Source organism: Pyrus communis, chromosome 17 (genome assembly GCF_041283825.1).
Source record: "Pyrus communis isolate YQ-2024b chromosome 17, ASM4128382v1, whole genome shotgun sequence".
In the NCBI taxonomy this organism is placed as follows: Eukaryota; Viridiplantae; Streptophyta; class Magnoliopsida; order Rosales; family Rosaceae; genus Pyrus; species Pyrus communis.
The window spans coordinates 22,812,460-22,832,757 of record NC_142581.1 but is presented as its reverse complement, the minus strand read 5'-3'; the positions used below and the strand labels follow the sequence as shown (position 1 = coordinate 22,832,757).

Sequence of the window (20,298 nt, the reverse complement as noted above, 5' to 3'; positions counted from 1 at the left end):
TTCCAAGGGTTTGCTTCCCAATGCAGTGGTATTCGTAAACAAGGACCCGTTTGCCATGCTCTATAAAACACCAGATAGTACTATACTACTACTATAAAATAGTGAGATTACAAGTCCAAACGACCAAAATAGTCTTTGCATAAAATTCCCACAGTAACCAAATAATGTAATCCCTTTTTCTTATCAGGGAGGAAGGAAGAATTTCAACACTGGAAACATAAAAACCATTAGACGAAGAACAAGTTCATACGAATCCAACCCTTCCATAACAACCAACAACACACGATACAATGTCCTTCACAAAACAATTCAGGTACAACGCTGAATAGATTACTAATTCGATTGAGCAAAGAATGGATCTTGTTACCTGCTCGACTCTTTCACTATTCTCTTGTCCTCTGCCCACCTTGTACAAGGGTCCGATATGTTTCAATCATCGCACTTATCAACGACAATTACACTAACAAGTTTGGAGCAACCAGCGCAGGCAGAGTTCCTAGTCGAGCCACTAATATGGCTGGTATTTCACTTCTTCAAGAAAAAGTACGACTAGTACTGATTCATGGACTTACTTTAAACTGAATGGGTTCCTTCTCCTTATCTCCAACTTCCTCGTCAACAATACTCTCCTTTCATAGAGCCAGATCGGCACTCGATTCCTGGGGCTGCTTTCAGGGTGATCATTTACACTACATAGTTGCTTTTGCTTTAGTGCAGCTGCTCCGTTCCTGCAAGTGTGTGTACAAGAAAAATAACTTTCCCCATCTTCTTAAGAAAGATTGTTACACATAGTAAGCCAACATATACTTTGGAAGTGATCAAAGGCCATGTAGCAATTCGAGTGCAAATAGAGGACATCAACTTATCAAGAGCCAGCCATAATTTGGTTGTTTTAAAGATGAAAAGAAAGACGAGAAAGATGATCAGAAAGTATAATGCTGACAGAAGTGTTGTACATATCAGATACTAAGCTATCCATATCCATATAATTGTAATTCATATATTCTAAACTATTTTCCAATTTCCAGTGCAAACTTAAACTCTGGAGCATGTTAATCCATTTCCCTGCTAATCTGCAGTGAAAAGCAACAACATTTTATAAGCAGTCAACAAACAGAAGATATGAAGAGTACCAGTTGCGCTCCTGATGTTTTACAATTCTAATGCTACCAATTTCTCGTGCTTCTTTCAATTTCACCAAAATCTACAAGATTTTGGGGATTCTAATTCGAATAGTTTACTATTATATACATTCAAACCCACACCTTTTTTCAATTTATTTTCCATGAGATTGCATCTGAAAAACCAGATGGCAGCAGATGGACAAGATCAAATCAAATGGTTTAAGATATTAATTAACACCCAATACTTCTAACAACTTTTATATTAAACAGAAGTAAATCAACTTTGAATGTGAAATTTCACCCAGAGCAAGCATGTTTCCATTAATCAATTACACAACTAATAATACAGAATTTGAAATATGTCTTAAGTACTTTAAATACATGAAAGCATGTGCCACATTGTGCAAGGCTGCAAGGCTTCTGGCTGGAAGAAATCAAATCCAGTCAATGATTCACAAAGTCATACATCAATTAATTGAAGGAGTAAGACGAAAGACGAAACACGACATGTTCACACATTGAGCATATTATCTTGAAGGAGAATTCAGAGGAGCACCATTTTCGTGACCCTTCTTAGGAGTCTCATCATGCCCATTTTGAGTACCAACCGTAAGCAATTTCTGCGGCTGGGCAGGCTCTTCTCTTGGAGCTTCTGCTGCTTCTACAGTCCCAAACAACTGCTTCCTACAAACCTCGTGCAAATTCCCAAACAACTCTTGCTTAAGAGCCTCAAACGCATTGTCCAATCTCTCCAACTGCTCCATTGCATTCTTGTTATACATAAACAACCCGTAATACAAATCAAAGCTATCCCCGGATGTATTCTCCACCAAATTCAACAATGTCTCGTACCCTTTTGTATTAATTGGTGAAGACTCCAAATTAAACCTCTCCAACACCCTCCCCATTGTATGTGTCACAAATTGTGACCCTGCCGCATGCCTATCATGTTCGGCACACGACATTTCAACCATCCTACACCCCTCCTTAGCAAAAATGCCTAGAAATTTCTCACACCTATTGAGCCTAAAGCCATTATTCCCAATCCGAACTTTATCATACACAAAAGGAAGATTAGCCCACGAGTTCTTCCCACTCTCTGGTCCAAACATTGGGTGGGTGCACAGAATATCAAATTCAACAGGCAAGTACTTCAACAACAAATCCCTCGGAAATTCCTTGACCGAAAGAACATCAACAAAAAGAGTGTTTCTTTTAAGCCTCTGGAATGGGAACGATCTGATTACCTTTTCAGAGGACAAAATCGAAGTGCACAAGATGACAACTTCTGGGTGTTGCTCGCAGAGATCATTCGGGTCGGTGTAGAACAAAACCCCGAGGCTTTGTGCGGCTTTGGTGTAGTCGGAGCGAGATTGTGCGAGGACTGTGTGGCCTTGCCCGACGAAGGCTTTGGCAAGGAACTGACCGAAGTTTCCGAAGCCAAGGATGGCGATTTTGAGAGCGTTGGATTTGTGGTAATGGGTTTTGATCCGGGTTTCGTAGTCGAAGGGCTGAGCTGCATCGATGGCTCGGATTCGGAGGCGATGGGGATGGAGCTGGGTGTGGGTTTTGGGGAGTTTGAGAGTGGAAGGAGGTGAGGGGAGAGAGTGAGAGATTGAGTGGGAAGAAGGGTAGAGATTTGGAGTGTGAGGTGAGGGTTTGGTTTGTGTGGAAGAGAATGGGAGCATCGTTGCTGTTGATTGCGGCGGGGAGTTCTGAGAAAGAAGGGGTTAAGCGAGGAGAGGCGGTGCAAATGCCCTATGACTCTTGCGAATTAGAAAAAACTGTAGACGTTGGTACGCGGCCGGCACTAAGAATTGGGAGCTCTAGGTGAGCCTTTGAAGTGGGGCCGAGTTCTTTGACCCGTAATTCTTTGTACATTGATATCTTTATTATTAGAAAATCAGAAGTTAATTTTGATGTCTCAAGACTTCATCAAAAGTAATTGAACAACAATGTCCCCGAAACAAAAAAATGCATTAACTGAAAAAAAATACAGAAATTTTTTATTAAGGGTACTTTTGTAAGAAAAAGTAAAAATTAAAAGAGATTAAACAGAAGGAAAATAAGAAAAGGAATTAAATGTGCAAAAAGGAAACATGATCGTGCAGGACCCCAAATAAACTGCAACGGAGAAGATCAAGTAACTTCTAAGAACTCGCAAAGGTAAATTGAGTATTCCACAAATTTAGAGGATGGAAGCAGCTAAGTTAGAACTCAGATTGATTTGTTCATGTGAAATTGGTTATTTTTTTCCTCTGTTTTTTTAGTATGATAAGTTTGAATTGACGTGAATTTTTGTGTTTGAAAGGTGTATTTTGGTTGAGATAGAATTGGGAACGCAAGTTGATCGTGGGTTACTTTGAATTAGCATGTAATCGGGTAATTTCTGTGGACAGACTCTTTCTTCCAACTTCTGAAGTTGGATCAGCTATTGATAAAACCATTCGTTGGTTATATATTATGAATACCTTCAAGAGAGAATATAAATTATAGTTTTATTCTCTCCGTTTGCACTATGGACATTAGTAATTGTTTATCAGCACGTTATTGCTTCAACAATTAGAATTCTCTTTAAAATGTTTACCTCTCTGTCAAATGTTGGTGTTTATGTAACATCCCACATCGCTCAGGGGAGTGAATCCTTTAAGCCTTATATGTATATTCCTATCTCTACCTAGCACGAGGCTTTTTGGGAACTCACTGGCTTCAGAGTTCATCGGAACTCCGAAGTTAAGCGAGTTCGGACGAGAGCAATCTCAGGATGCATGGTCGGGGTCTAAAACGAACAATATCGTGCTACGACGGAATTAAGCCCGGAATGTGGTGCTACGACGGAATTAAGCCCGGAATGTGGTGAGGGCCTAGAGCGGGATGTGACAGTTTAGTTTGTGAGAAATACGATGGTTTACTTAAAGAAATAATTTCTATTGTGTTATTTTTTTTTTCCCTTACGTTTTCAGGAATGCAAGAAATTATTATATTTTATTTTCTTAGTTTGATTTGATATGTTGATGTATGTTGGGTGACCAATTTGGACTTCAAGTTTGTAATTTCATTGTGATCTTTTTTCTTATAGAGGGTTAGTTTTCTCTATGTATATCGAGGTTGTCTTTTTGTACGATTTATTTACTGAGTTTGATGACAATTTAAATTGTGTATTCACATATGAATTTGTCTACTATCATTTGGGCATAAAGTTCCACTTTTTTGTGGCATTTGTGATGTAGGAGATCAATCAGGAACATCATATTTAGCTTCAATTTGTTTATGATCATTTCTTTTTCTCAGGTTGAGAGGCTAACAATAACTTATTTTAAATTTAGCAGTGCAAAATTTTCTACAAATTGTTAACTAAAAAGGTTAAAAGGAATGAATGTCTTTTGACATGTACAATGTACAAATTAAAATTAAACATTGTACGTTGCGCATAGCGTGCTGTAATTATAAGAATGTCTTTATGTATGAACAAATGTAAAAAGACAAAAAAATAAAAAAAATAAAAAAAAAGACTACACGCCGCGTGTAACGCACTATGATGTAAAAAAAGGCATTTCGCACTCGTATTAGCACGTGCAGAAAGGCTAGTGTATAATAAAAAGTTCGCTAAATACATGAAAAGTCTATTTCTTCATCAAATATCATTAAATTTAATATCAAAAGAAGAAAGATACATAAAAATTATTTAAATATTACAAGTATCACGTTTTTAGACACAAATGTATTAATTAAGTTTATATAATCTAATTTTTAAACCAATTCGGACTAAAATAGGAGTACCTATCTATTACACCAAATTCCATTCATTTTTCTATTGTTACAACGTTAGTTATTATGTGCAGTAAATGAATGAATTACAAGGACTGCAGTCTGCATATGAGAGTGAAGGGGATAGTAATTTTCATATACGTGAAACTATGGTTACATATAGGTGAGAGAAAAGACAAAAAAAACAGAGAAAAAAAATTGTGGAAAATTACATTATTATCCATGATTTTATTTTTTATTTTTTTTTCATTGAATTTGAATCGTAATATTTATATAAATATTTAAAAAAAAAAATTTGGGGGCTCCTCCAAAGTCTGTGTCCTAGGTGGGTGTCTACTCCGGCCACCCTCAGGGCCAGCTCTGCGCTAATAGAAAAAATTTTCTAGATCTCATAGGATTTCTATACATAATCTACTAGCATTTACACAATCACACATATCATAATTCTGACAACACTACTCCATTGAATGTGTAAATACTCAAGTAGATGTCTTGCGTGGTTCAAACAAGTAACCCGTGTTAGCAAACTAACAAGGCAAACATCATTTCAAATACCAGAGAGTGTAATGTATTTTGAGATGCATCATGATAGAACAAGCCCAAATCCAAAATACCTTTAACGTAACGTAGGATGTCTTGATCACCAATTCAGTGGTGGCATGCAGCGTAACGCTGCATCTTGCCAAAAGATTAACAACAAATGAGATGTTCATTCTAGTGCTTTGAGCTAAGTACAATAAACGCCAACTACATTCAGATATGGAACTTTAGGCTCCATTACCTCTTCAAAGGTCTCCTTTGCATCTAATGCACAGATGATAATGGGTAGGCAACACCTTTTGGTGTAGTTCGACTAGTGAACCAGAATATCATCTGAATAATGCAAGACTTGCAAGTAAAGTATCGGTATTTAAAATCTTTACTTCTCTATTATAATACTCAATACGCTCGCGGATAATATTACTAATTTTGAACTTCAGGCCGAGACAATGTTGAGTTTTCCAAGATCTTTCATCTCAAATTCTGACATCAGGTGCGAGGCAATTTTCTCAAAGCTGAGTTCAATTGAGATTCATGGCATTGATTAAAACTCTGGCACATTCAAAATGTAACTTGAATACACAAGGCATAGTTTATTCATATGATAATGTCAGGGAGAACATATATTTAAACTATATTATGTAAAAATATGACGTGGTTGTTGATGATTGAATTATTACTTAAGTGTTTATTAGTGTGTTTATTTTTTATTGGTGACACATCACACAATTTGCAAATTTGGTCTAAACAATTGATTTACCTAGCATTACTCTTATTCATATATCTATAACTAATCAAATACTCACTTAGACCAAACCCAACCTTGGGCTAAAAGCCAAATTTTAGGTTTTATTCCCCCCCCCCCCCAAACAAACCCAACCCAAGCCAAATTTGTGGGCTAAAACCTAAAAGTCAATTTTTGCCCAGAAAATAGCCCAGGATTCGGTGTGGGCCCTACCAATGTGACTGAAACCAGGCAGTTGTGCGCCAAACGCCCCCACCCACTCCCCAAACATGCATGACACGTGAGCACTCAGACCAACTGGGCTCTACCCATGTGGGCATGTCGGTCACGTTTCCCAGGCGAGCCAACAACTCTTTTGATCGGACGACCGGAATCAACAGGCCATTGGATCCTAGATTCAAACCAATTTTTTTCTAGTTTTATATTTATATATTTATTGAATTCAACGGCTAAGATTGAATATAGTCAAATCTAACGATAAAAAAAAAGATCTAACGATTGAAATTTAAATTCAACGGCTAAAATAATTAAAAAAAATTATTTAACTCAGAATTCACCAAAAAAACTCTATAAATACCTATGTATTTTTTCAAACATGCACACAAAACTCACTTTTCTCATACAATTCTTCCAATTTTTCTTTCTACCGTTTCTTCCTATTTCCAAATTTTTCAAGATGGCCATATTAAAGGTCGTAATTGGACCTGTGAGGAAGATGTTACTTTATGGTTGGCATGAGTTTTTATTAGTGAAGATGGTGCAGTTGGCACGAATCAAAATAAAAATGTTTTGTGGGATAAAATCGTTGATATGTTCCATGAAAACTGCAACGGTTGGGGGAGGGAAGGTGGTGGTGTTTACGATCGGTGGAAGGTTATTAACAAAGCATGCACTTTATGGAAGGGAAGCTTGGAGAAAGCCATGGTTGGCATGGTGCACAAATGAACGTCCCGTGACAGAATCACGATAGCTAGATTCGGCATGGTGCTCATATTGCATAAGCGAGTTTGCAAATTCAGCTTCTGCGTTGATCATTTTTGCATCCGCATTGTCAAGGCTTACTTGGTATTGTGTCATCTGCATTGACAAGCTACGCCTTCTTCTATCACCCATTGATGAGATATTGAGGATTTTTAGGAAACAAAAATACTTTGAAAGTTGAAAGATTGGTGAATATGTTGTGTGATGATTTGATATTCAACTTGTGTTTATATAGAGAATGATTGAAGGTTTCAGTTTCATGTGTGTGGGTTTGTGTTTCATGCGTTTCATGTGTTTTGTATGTATTTGGTATGTGTTTCGTGTGTGTCATGTGTTTCACATGTGTTATGTGTGTGCTTCATCTCTATCATGTGTTTTGTATGTCCTTCATATGTGTTTTATACATCATTCACATGTGTTTTGTATGTGCTTCACATGTGTTATGTATGTCATATGTGTTTCATGTATTTTGTGTTTATACATCTCTATCATGATTTTCATATTCTTCCATAGTGTTTCATGTATTGATTTAGTGATTTTTCAATATTTATCGGAATTTAAATATTTTTAGATTTAAAATGTTCATAAAATTAATTTACGATAGGCCACATTTTTTTTTATAAGTTAATTTAAGAAAAAAATTAGCCTAAATTCATTCTTTAATAATCTGGAGCTAAAATTTTAGGTCATAATGGTTGGAGCAAAAAAATTGTTTATAGGCTAAAAATTTTAAGTTTTAGGCCGAAGGTTAGAGATGATCTTAGAGGAGAAATACCACATCTGCTCCGATTGTTTCAATCCGTATGGTGAAAGCTTCATTCAAATCGAGAGCTAGAAAACTTTTATGCAAATTTTGTATCATCCCCATAAAGATAGGCAGCAGCCACTTAAGTTGCATAGTCAATTTATCAGAAACCACCAAACTGACAAGAGAAACGTTATGACGTACATCACGAAAGAATGCATCGCCTTGTAATCAATCACAGGGCATTTTGAGTATCATCCATGTCAGGGTCGTACCTATTCATGTTCAACACAATGCCAAACAATACATTCAGTAACCATCAACAAATTGTGTTAATAACAGAAAATCAAATTGATGATTCCAAAAGTCTGCAGTGCTCCCAAAATTCGGGGGAAAACGAAATCTAGAGTTCAAGATAGAACCCAATTTTCATTGAACATTTCATTTCGGTACATCTAATCTTCGTCATTAATTCTCAGAGTTTGCAATTTTACAGAAACACTGCCTAACAAGCAAGGAGGGAAGAGGAATACTGGTACAAGAAAAAGAAAAGTTAATAAAACCTCCGCTCTCCGGACCAAAAATAGAACAAAATGATATTACAAGGCCATTTCCCCCTGATACAATGGCCATATCATACACTCCTTCCCTCAAAAGATCTTGAAAAGTAGGCCGCCATGAGTGGCGAAGAAGGGAGCAAACACGAGGGACTCCACGGCCATGAGCTTAATAAGGATGTTGAGTGATGGCCCTGAGGTGTCCTTGAGCGGGTCTCCAATGGTGTCACCAATCACTGCTGCCTTGTGTGGGTCTGAACCCTTCGGGCCGAGGGTCCTTGCATGCTCTGAAGCACCGGCCTGAAAACCAAACCCCATATTAATCCATGATACGTTTCAAATTTTAGTAAACAGATAACTTAACCCGATGGATCAACAGGGAGGAGAATTCAAACTCGGGACATCTTCCAACATTCGTAGGAGAAATACAACCAAGAGCTAGTTGATTAAAGAATCTGAACTAACAATAAAGAGTCAAAATGTTTACCTCAATGTACTTCTTAGCATTGTCCCATGCACCACCAGTGTTAGAAGCAGAAATCGCTATCTGATATATTCAAATCAATAATTGGCGATCAATACGGAATATCCACAAGTAATACTTCATTCCCAAATTTCAAATTGATTTATTGCATATAAATAAACCAGCAATCATAGATATGTGTAGTTGCCTATGGTCACAACATTACCTGCACACCAGAAACAAGGGAACCAGCCAGAACACCGGATAGGGTCTCCACGCCAAAGAATGTTCCAACAATAAGAGGTGTAAGAATGACAAGGGCACCAGGTGGAATCATCTCCTTGATGGATGCATCAGTGGAGATCTTGACGCAGGTAGCATAGTCAGGCTTAGCAGTGCCCTCCATGAGACCTGGAATGGTATTGAACTGCCTACGGACTTCCTCAACCATTTTTAGTGCAGCACTTCCCACACTCTTCATGGTCATGGCAGAGAACCAGTAAGGAAGCATTGCACCCACGATAAGTCCAATAAAGACCTTTGGGGTTAAGACATCAACAGTTGAGATTGCTGCACGACTGACAAAGGCGCCAAATAGAGCCAATGACACCAGAGCAGCAGATCCAATGGCAAATCCCTATAATAAAATAATTCATTGATCAATCAGAAAGACCTCTTCACATGTGAAATCAGAAAAAAAATAGAAACATCCAAGCACAATATAACTCTCATAGGAGGACATTTTGAGTTAGCTAAGCACTGTAGTAGCACTGTAAAAGTAGGTTTCATAAAGACGAGCCAAGGAAAACAGACACAAAGCAGTAGTTAGTGAAGAACATTATACTAAATATGGAAACTTAGTAGATCAAGTTGCTGAATTACTAGCACTTCCAATAACAGCAGCAATATATAGTATTAAATCTAACTGTAGGACTCTCCTGTCTACTTTTAGAACACACAGGCATACTTTTTTAAAAGAAAACAACAAAATTATACCATGTTTATTGGTGTATTTTTCAACTTCAGAAACAGGCCAAACAGAAGAAAACAGACGTCTAATTCACACAGAAGGATGGCTTGCACAAGCAAATAAGACGACAAGCTACAGGTAGATAAGGCACATTCTGAAAGTATGTCAATTATACCTTTCCAATAGCAGCAGTGGTATTCCCAGCAGCATCAAGAGCATCAGTTCTCTCACGGATTCTATGGCTCATGCCAGCCATTTCAGCAATGCCTCCAGCATTGTCACTGATGGGACCATAAGCATCAATGGCCAATCCTGTAGCAATGGTGCTCAGCATCCCAAGTGCAGCCACTGCAATGCCATACATAGCAGCAAAGCTAAAACTAACATAAATGCTGACTGCAATGGCAAAAATTGGAATGATGACTGATTTGTATCCCAGAGCAAGCCCAAAGATAACATTGGTGGCAGCACCAGTTCTGCAGGAGTCAGCAACATCCTGCACAGGGCTGTGGACAACAGAAAAGGATGGGTCAAGACAGGAAGTGAAGGCGGTAAAAGAGGAGCAGTATTGTCAAGTATATTTAGTACCTGTATGCATTGCTAGTATAATACTCGGTGACGAACCCAATAATGAGTCCAGCCCAAAGACCAACAGCCACACACAAGAACAATTGCCTGCAAAGCCAAATTACATCAATGACATATTTGAACAACATGCCAACTCAATTGACAGCTAATCCATGGTACTCAACATAACCAAAGAGTAATTACAACTTGATAGACTAAGTGCTGATAATAAAATAAACCTTAATTTTGTCGTTTCGCAAAAATAAAGAACACACGTGTCTGAATTCACACAGAACTTACCAGTTTTTAACAACTTTCTGAACTCCAAAATTGAAAATTGTGAAGGATGACGGCAGAGCAATCCAGCTAACAATTGCAATTCCAATAGTCATGAGAACAGTGGAGATGATAAGCTGCTTTTTCAAAGCTGGTTCAATTTCCTTGACAGCCTTGATCTCAAAGAAATCAGTGGCAAATAGGGTTGTGATTAAACAAACAATGATGCCCACAGAACTGATGAGGAGAGGATACAACATAGGGGTGAACTCATGGTTGATTCCAAATGAGGAAATGGAAGCAACAACCAAGGCAGCACAAGATGATTCGGCATATGAGCCAAAGAGATCAGATCCCATACCAGCAATATCCCCAACATTGTCACCAACGTTGTCAGCAATCACCTGAAAGTTAAACCAAAAAAATTAATGTCAAAACCCCATTATAATATCCCAATAACAAAACTTAATGAGAAAAATTGATACTGCTTACAGCTGGGTTTCTTGGGTCATCTTCAGGAATGTTTCTTTCAACCTTTCCTACCAGGTCAGCCCCAACATCAGCAGCCTTGGTATAGATACCACCACCGACTCTCCCGAAGAGAGCCATAGATGATCCACCGAGACCATAGCCAGTAATGGACTCAAAAAGTCCTTCCCAGTCATCACCATAGTACAGCTTAAAGAGATTGATAGTAATGAAAAGTACTAAAAGACCATTTGCTGCAAGGAGGAAACCCATAACTGCACCAGACCTAAATGCAGTGATAAAGGCCTTCCCAACACCTTTTCTGGCCTCCAATGTTGTCCTAGCATTGGCATAAGTGGCAATTTTCATGCCAAGAAAACCAGACAGGACAGAGGTTATACCACCAAGTACAAAAGCTACAGTGCTGAAAATTGCAGTTGCAAGTGCTGGCTTGCAGGTCTTTGCGGCATCATAGGTGCAGGGCTGGCTCTTTGTGCTGAAACCCTCCACAGACCCGAGGAAGAGGAAGATCAGGATTGCAAATACAACCATGAAGACCCCAACATACTGGTACATGGTGAAAAGAAAGGATGTTGAACCTGTACAGCCATGCATATGGAGCTTATTAATAACATGGAGATACATATAAAAAGCTAAGAAAATCATCTTGCGGTCTAGACATATATAGAAATAGCTTATTTTCTATGAGCATAACACTGTCTGAGCATACACTTTGATTATAAACATCTAAATAAATCCAAACTCAAAAACCCCAAAAAAAATAAAATTAAAGGGCCAAAAAGACCAGCAGTGTCTCACTCTATCAGTGCTAGCGAAGTAAAGCTAGTAGTTCATCGCTCCATGTTCAATGTTATTCTCAAGGTACTAATCAAAACGATGCACAAACCCGATTTATCTTTGTACATTATCATGTCAACAGACATAGTTGTATGTCCTGTTAAATTTCATACATGTGCCACCATTAATGCCCTTTCCATGACACATATTTCTGGTTTGAGATCTACACTTTAAATAGTCAGAATACCGCCCTTATACCGCATAGTTCGTTCAACTGCATTAACGTGTGAAATACCAATAGTTTGAGACCTACACTGCTTCTAAATTGCTAATTGCAGGAAAAAGAAACTAAACTCACTATATATCTTGGTATAAGACGCAATTATTTCACAGCACTAGCACAATAATTCAAATCAGGAAAAAAAATTAAAACTTTAATTTATAAACGACAAGAAGATAAATTATGCTCCCGACAACAACACAAGACCCATGAAACAAGATAATAAAAAATAACCTTAATTTTATACTGTAAGATGCCCTACCACATGCTAGTAACAATATTGATACAGGACAAAATTATTAACTGCGATTTATCACAATAACAACAAGGTCGAGGAGATAAAGCTGCATTATAGGATATTCTTCCCAGTATTAAACTAGATCTGGATAATTAAATTAAACAATAAAAAATTAAATAATCTGTTTAACAAAACGCAAAAGCAGATCTTGAAAAAGACCCAACTCGGATATGCAATCCAAAGCTCAAAGCTTGAGCTAACATAAGCCCTGGAATTCCATGAAAAGCATTCGCCTTTGTCCAGAAAAAAAAAGATAAATCTGGGTTTTTTGGGTCTTTCTCTTACTCCCAAGACATTGTTTGGCTGCCGAGAAATTGCAAGAAATTATAAATTTAGTTAGTGGGGATTTTTACACTCAAACCAAGTTTAAGGTGACCATTTGAATGAACTGCTAATTATTTTCCGTCCAATTTCTTCTTTTACTCAGCGGTAAATTTCTGAACTTTCCTTTCATTTCCTGCGTTTTCTGAGCAAACAAACACAGTATAAAGCTCCAACACTGTTGGAGGTAACAAAAAAAAAATCTAAACACTGTAAAAAATTCAAGAGAACCACCAGATCTAGCAAAAAGCTCAAAAGATCTAAAACAAGCTCAGAAATTTAAGCTCTACCTTCAGAGATAGCGTTCTGTATCTCAGCGCACTTAACGACGACGTTCTGGTCATTCAAGCCTTCCTCCTCCTCGATTAGGTAGTCATTGCAACCGTTCTTGTTACTGTTGGGGCCAGACGGCGGCGCGTTGCGCTCGGGCGTGACCTTCACGAGCGAGACCAGGAACCACTGGACGAGCGAGAACACGATCCCCACGACGGCGGCGACAGGGATCACAATCTCCGTCGCGAGAGTTGAGAGCAGAACTGCCATACTCGCCGGAACCCTAGCTTCGCCGGTGTCCGTATGCCGGAGAAATTAAAACAGAAATAAGAGACTCTTCGAGCTGCTGTGAGCTTCGTAGTGTGAAAAGAGATAAGAAGATGGAGAGCCTTTTGCTAAGAGGCTCAGGTGGATTTTATATTCGCAGAGAGAGCAAATATTCGAGGAGCATAAGCGCAGTGTTGCGGCTGTATTGGTACCATGCAGTGTAGGAAATCTGGACCGTTGTTTGGGATCTCTGATGTTTGATTGGACGGTGGGATTGAGGTGTGTGAGGAGAGAGGGGATGGTAATGCGGTAAGGGGCAAATGGATAGAAATAAAGGTTGTTCGCTTATTTTGGACGCATAGATGCCGGAATCACTTTTTTTTTTTCTTTTGAAAATGGAACCAGCTTATTGCTTTACCACGTTAGTTCATTCTTTTGAGGTCGGAAATATTCAGATGAGCATTTTAGTTTTTCTTTAATCTTCATCTTGTGATTCACCAACGTTAAGAATCGAACTTAAAATGTATCATGTGAAATACAGATTTAAAATTCATCTACAACCACTAGACGAAGCAGATAACTTTTCTATCACGCTATTCTTTTTCGGTGATGAGTTGGCTGTTGTTGTTGCGACATTTTTGAGCAAGGTAGGGCTGCTTTGCAAGTACAGGATTCATGATGCACCCAATAAAGATTTAACCTTGTGATATGATGACATCTAATCCAATGCTTCAACGTATTCCTCATGAAATGGACATCACATTCCTCATCGTTTTTTGTATTTTATATTTTATATCTTTATAAGAGCAACAAAAAAATTTGAACCTGTGATTTCATAAGCAAATTTTTGTAATCACGTTGTTATTATTATTTAAATGGCGTGATGCTGAGTAAAAGATAAACTATTTTAGTACACATGAGAATGACTTCTTCCATGGACGAAAAAACTGAACTCATGATTTTTATAAGTAAATATTCTTAATTACGTTATTATTATTTAAACGGCATGATGTTGAATAAAAGATGGACTTCTTCAGTTGACAGATTCTCTAGTGCCTTTCTAACAGAGGTTCGAAACCAGCTGAGAGCACTTTGTGGCGAGAAGCAAGCAGAACCTCGAGCGGAGATTAGTCCCCCCTTCAATTTGAGGACACTTAGTGGTCTTTACTCAAAAACAAAAATGACTTGCTTATACCAGGAGTATATCACTGCTTTACTGATGAGTGTGATGGGGATGACAACATATTCTTATGAGAAAATGATAAACATACATTATTTTCTTCTTATACACATTTATGTTTTATTTTGTCTGTTGATTTAATTGGATTTATTCAGTGTATTGTCCAAAAATAAAAAGTGATGTAAGAGAGATTAAAAATAGTGTCTGAAATCAACTCTCACCCGCATAAAAGAAAATAATTTTTTTTAGTACATCATATTTTTATAGCAGGAGAGAGAGAATTCGGCTAAACCACATAATGAACAACCTAATTTGGTAATGAATTCGTCATTCATGAAATTCAAACATAAAACATCTCAATTTTAAGCAAAAAGAAATACTACTAAATTCTAATACTAAGTGAAAAAAAAAAAAAAAAAAAAAAAATTAAAAAAGGTCGTTCGGGAGACAGACAGACATCATTGCCTACGTGAGCTATTTCAAGTATAGATAAAATCTAGTGTTTTTTTTCTATTTCAAATTGACTTTATGATATGCGCAATCATATTAGGCAATCAAATTCTAACGGTCCATTTAGCTAATAATCAAGTGAATTTGTATATACGTCAATTTGTAATCATCATCAATATTTACCAATCTTACTTCGGCCGCTAAACTTTCAATTCAACGATCAATAATCTACTAACTAATTCTTGATCTAATTTATATTTCTAATTTTCCAAATTAAAACTCGTTTGTCAGTAATTATTATAAAAAGATTTGAACTCGTAACTTCTTCCTAACAAAATAAAATAAACTAACTTACAAATGTTTTCTACGAATATAATACTTTTTTGGTATAGTTTACATGTTACTTATATATACAATGATTGTCTACCCTCCCACTTCTGGTGCCCTCTTGTGCTCTCTTGTTTGTGTGGTTACGATAATAAGACAAAAATGAATAGTAATATAAAATATTGACGTGACTTAACCGTGATTACACAAAACAGGAAAGCACGGGAGGCCAGACAATCCTTGTCCCCTAAACATGCCAAAATAATACAAAAGTAGATCTCGAAAAGGCCTTATGATTTTTTTTTTTCCCTTAAAAAAATGAGTCAGTTTGGGGATTTGTTACGACATTTCACCTTTTTAAAGGTAAGAAAGATTCACATAAGTATTTCAGTTTTTTTCTAACCATTATCTTACCATTCACCAATATCAAAAATCGAATTCAAAATGTATCGTGTAAAATAGGCGCATGAAATTACTCTCCAACCATGGGGCCAGCCCATGGTGGTTCGCAAAGCCATTATTTAGATGCTACAAAATATATGATGACCATGTGATTATATTAGGTGGCTCATTCATTCTGTAGGTGGGAAATTCCAATATGTGTGGTCCCCACCGCACATTTGAATCAAGTGGAGCCCGTTGTTTGTTAACCGAGTTTGGATTATTCCTTTGTTAATTCAGCATTACGCTAATATGCTGGATTAAGAAATTTTAATCCTGCTGCTGGTGTGATTTAAGTTACGGTGGGGAGAGAAGCAGGGAATAACTGCCCATCCTGAGTAAGTTGAGGATATTGTGGTTGTTTTCGAGCGGTTGAAGGGGTCCTGACGTTGCGTGTGTTGAATGGCGTGCAGAGCATCCTATCGGATAATCCTCATTTTCCCCTTTCTTAAATTATTTTTTTAATTTTGTCTTCCTCTGTATTCACTCAATCAAGGAAAGAGATCTTTTTCACCAAGTTCACCGAATTAAATGATCTGAATTTTTGAAATTTAATTCAACGGTTAAGAATTATTATAGCTTTTAAAAAATCAAAACAGGTGGACCGTTAGATGAAATTTTAAAAACGCGTATCACTTGATCCGATGATCTTGGTGAAAGAGATTCTCAAATCCGATAAGGATCTCTTCCTCTCAAACAATACCTCGCATTGCACTCCAACGATATAGGGGGTTTGGATTAAGAGGTGGCCACCTACGCGAGCTGGGTGGTTTGGTGAGTTTTTGGTGCAGATTGAGTCTTTATTATTCTCTCCCCTTACAATTAATAATTTAATCCGCTATCATTTGTCAAAAATAAAAATACACATAAAAGTTAATAAATGCTTAACACTCATCAATCTTACTTATTGGGTTAATACTAAAGATATCAAATTTTTTGAACCAAATTACAAACTAAATAATGTGTCACTAATAAGAAATAAACACGTTCATCGACAATTAATTAATATTCAATCATCTACAATCACATAATTTAGTTTGCAAATTTAATTTAAAATTTTGTTCTCTCTAAAATTACCCTATTTCCTACATAGTATAACGAATAAAAAATACTACAAGTTTTAAAATCATTTTTAAATTTAAGACCTTTTAATCACACGTTGATGTATCAACTAGAAAATGTCTAACTTATTGTTCTTTAATTTCGGTAACCGAATATATATAGTACAATACTAGCTAGCACATTATGGCCATTTCAGTCTTATAAATTAATTTAAAGAAAATTAATGAAAATAGTTTGAACATTTTCAGTTTTAACGATAATGACAAAATAAAGGGTAAAGTGAATAGTACCATGATTGATTTTTCAGTGTAAAAATGTTATTTTTCGTTAAAGTGAACAGTAGGGGGAGTTTTTCGTTGAAGTTCCCATTAATTATATTATTCATTGTCTATTGTTGCACCCAAATTTTGCTTTATAAAAAGGCAAAATGTTATTAAAATTACAAGAAACATTCTTTCTACCTTGTGTGTCGCCCCATTAAGTTCGAGTCACGCTGTCAACAATTTTTGTTGGTGCGCAATTTGTAAATTCTTTCATAAATCTATATTAATTGCAGCTGACAATTATGTGTCACACATAATTTCTTTCAACTTGAGATTGTAAGTATACTCTGACGCTAATAGTAAAAGTAACCAATTTCTTCCTAAATTTTCTTTCCACCAAAGAAACTAACAAGCATGCCAAATTACTAATGTGAAAAGAAAACAAAAAAATTAGAAAGTAATCAATCATATTAATTGACGTGAAACCAAACCCTAGAAGGCTAGTAATGGAAAAGAGAACAAATAAAGAGAAGTGGAATTAGCAAAAGTAGAAGCGCATGCAAATACGCAATGGTATGGCAAAAGGGGCTGGTGACCTTTTTGTAAGCATACAAAAAGACAAACAAGTAGTGGGAGGGGGATCAACTTCCGCTTTATTTTATTTGTTTGCTTCATCATTAAGTGAAACTGTACAACTCGGAAAGAAGGTTCACAAAGTGTGGGCCGTGAGAGTGAAACAGAAGATTAATTAGAGCATTTCCAACGAAAGTTCCGATTTAGGGGCTTCCGCCATTATATTTGATGACTTATTTACACATGTAAAAGGAATGTATCTATTCTTAAGAATTTTAGTTTCTTGAGGGTTCTTGTAGTATAATCTTTAACTTTAAGGATTAAAAAATTAAAATAATTGTTAATTTTCCAACGTTGATTTAAACAACAAAAAAACTTCAAAAAACTATCGATAACCTTTGATCTTCCATCAATAAGCAAAACAAAAAGTAGCGGGACCCGTCCCATTGAAAGCTGCACAATATTCTAAGGGCTCATTTCCTAATTCGTAATCAAAATAGGTGAAATTGGATTGAAGGGAAATTGAATTGAGGAGAATTGAAATTCAGATTTTCATTAAAGCTGTTTACTACAGTTTTTTGGAATCGGAGTATAAATGGTTATGTTTGAATATAAGTTGTTTACTAATTCACTTGAATCAGAATGAAAATTTGTATGATTACTAAAATGCCCTTTATTATAAATAAATATTTTATAAGAACTTATAGGAAATCAAGTCAATTGATATAAAATTAAAAATAAAAAAACTAACCAACCAAACCCCCAACCCAACCGTTCTCTCTATCTTTGCCTCAATCATCTTTCAACAATTTGAAATTCACGATGGGTTTGAGGCCTTTGGAAAGTGCTGGTTGTGGTGATGTAATTTCTTTAAAATTTAGTTTACGAGGTATTTCGTGTTGATTTGAATGTGAGGAGTTTGGTTTTTAATATTGTGTTAAAAATAAAATAACTAAAATGGGTTCTTCTTCAGCTTTCACTTGATCTTGTTTTCTGGTTGTCGAGGAAGATGATGGTGGGTATGTGGCCTTGGGAAGACAGGAAGGGAGCGGTAGCGAGGGAGAAGGAGACAGACTAGCGCTGGGCACGGGTGCTAGTTTTATCATAGGAGTTTTAACGAAAAACTCGCGGTACTGTTTACTTTAACGAAAAACCATATTTTTACACTAAAAAGTCAATCCTGGTACTATTCACTTTACCCTTTATTTTGTCCTTATCGTTAAAACTCAAAGTTTTCAACTCTCTTTTCATTAGTTTCCCTTTTTATCTTTGGAATTTTAGCAATTATGTGAGGGCATTATGGGTATGAAAAAATGGATTCCCCATTTCCTCATTCTTCCAGAACTCAAATACCACTTACTATCAAGAGATCCAATTCCTCCAAAGTGAGGAATTGAATTCCAAATTTTGTGTAATCGGAATACGATTCCATGTTTTGATTCCCATTACATGTACGTAAACGCGCTCTAAGAGTCTCATTCATGTGCTTGGAACTTTAGGGGTGGGCATAAAAAACACCAAATAGGAAAATCGAATCGAACCGTGACAAAAAAAAAAATCGTAAAAAATCGCATTGACCAAAAAAGTTAAAATCGAAACAAAAACCGAACTAGACCGTTTCAAATGGTTCCGGTTCCGGTTTGGAAATGTTAAGAACAGAAGGAACTGGACCAAACCGGTTTTAATATAAATTATTGTTTTATTATTATTTTTATATAAATAAGACATTTTTCCAAGAAGACCATGTGTATAAGCCCAATATTTTTCTTCACTTCTCTCCCCCCTCCTTTGATGTTTTATCACTTTTCTTCCCCTACATTAATTTTCTCCATTCTTTTCCAATATATTATGCATTATGTACATTTTAGTTTTAGTTTAAGATCTACACTTTGGTCTTAATATAAGCCTTTCTATCTTTTAATTTATATTTATATGCACACTTTCTATTATCTGGTCACAAATCTTGTAGATCTAGTAATGCAAACTCAAATTTACTTGAATTTGTGGTTGAAATTTGTGTTTGGTATTAGAAGTAGAAAATTAGAAAAAACATTTATATAATTTTGGTTAAAACCGTAAACAGGCATGAACCGAACCGGAACCGTCATGAATCAAACCATACAGTTTTAGTAATAAATTTAAACAAAACCGTACCGAATCGAACTGTTGAAATTTTCTGATTCCGGTTCCATTTTGAGAGTGAAACCGGACCGTGCCCACCCATATGGAACTTCACCCAAATCAAAATGGACATAGACCCATCCTATTTGAGAGTCCACGAGTAGTCCTCAGCCGTGAGGAAATACGTGAGGTCTCCGACCACTCCCTTTACTATAGGGACTAAAGTTCTGGCCATTAGAAGCCACAAAATCTTTAAATTTAAGGACACGAGGTAATGAGGACAGGTATAGAGATAAGCGTTGGAGGAGATGCTCTTAGGAGCAAAATTTTTTACTAGAAACGGGAACACAATTCATGAAGTGCATCATTTCAAATGAATTGAGAAGTGTAGATGACAAGGTCGAAAGAACGTTTCTTGTAGTTTTGCTAAGATAAATTCA

At 36.5% G+C, this 20,298-nt stretch overlaps 2 protein-coding genes across 2 annotated transcripts; both read right to left on the bottom strand.

Annotated features, from left to right (window-relative positions):
* Positions 1 to 119: 119 nt before the first annotated feature.
* On the bottom strand, positions 120 to 2,991 carry LOC137708071 (prephenate dehydrogenase family protein). Its single transcript, XM_068447053.2, has 2 exons — positions 1,681 to 2,991; positions 120 to 728 (listed from the first exon to the last, which is right to left on the bottom strand). Exons 1-2 carry the CDS (start codon positions 2,810 to 2,812, stop codon positions 709 to 711), a joined length of 1,152 nt encoding a protein of 383 aa, XP_068303154.2. The 5' UTR covers positions 2,813 to 2,991; the 3' UTR covers positions 120 to 708.
* A 5,297-nt stretch (positions 2,992 to 8,288) lies between these two features.
* Positions 8,289 to 13,884, bottom strand: LOC137707889 (pyrophosphate-energized vacuolar membrane proton pump). The gene is made up of 8 exons (XM_068446824.2): positions 13,192 to 13,884; positions 11,229 to 11,803; positions 10,761 to 11,140; positions 10,482 to 10,568; positions 10,069 to 10,399; positions 9,150 to 9,560; positions 8,948 to 9,007; positions 8,289 to 8,760 (listed from the first exon to the last, which is right to left on the bottom strand). Exons 1-8 carry the CDS (start codon positions 13,442 to 13,444, stop codon positions 8,554 to 8,556), a joined length of 2,304 nt encoding a protein of 767 aa, XP_068302925.1. The 5' UTR covers positions 13,445 to 13,884; the 3' UTR covers positions 8,289 to 8,553.
* Positions 13,885 to 20,298: the final 6,414 nt, after the last annotated feature.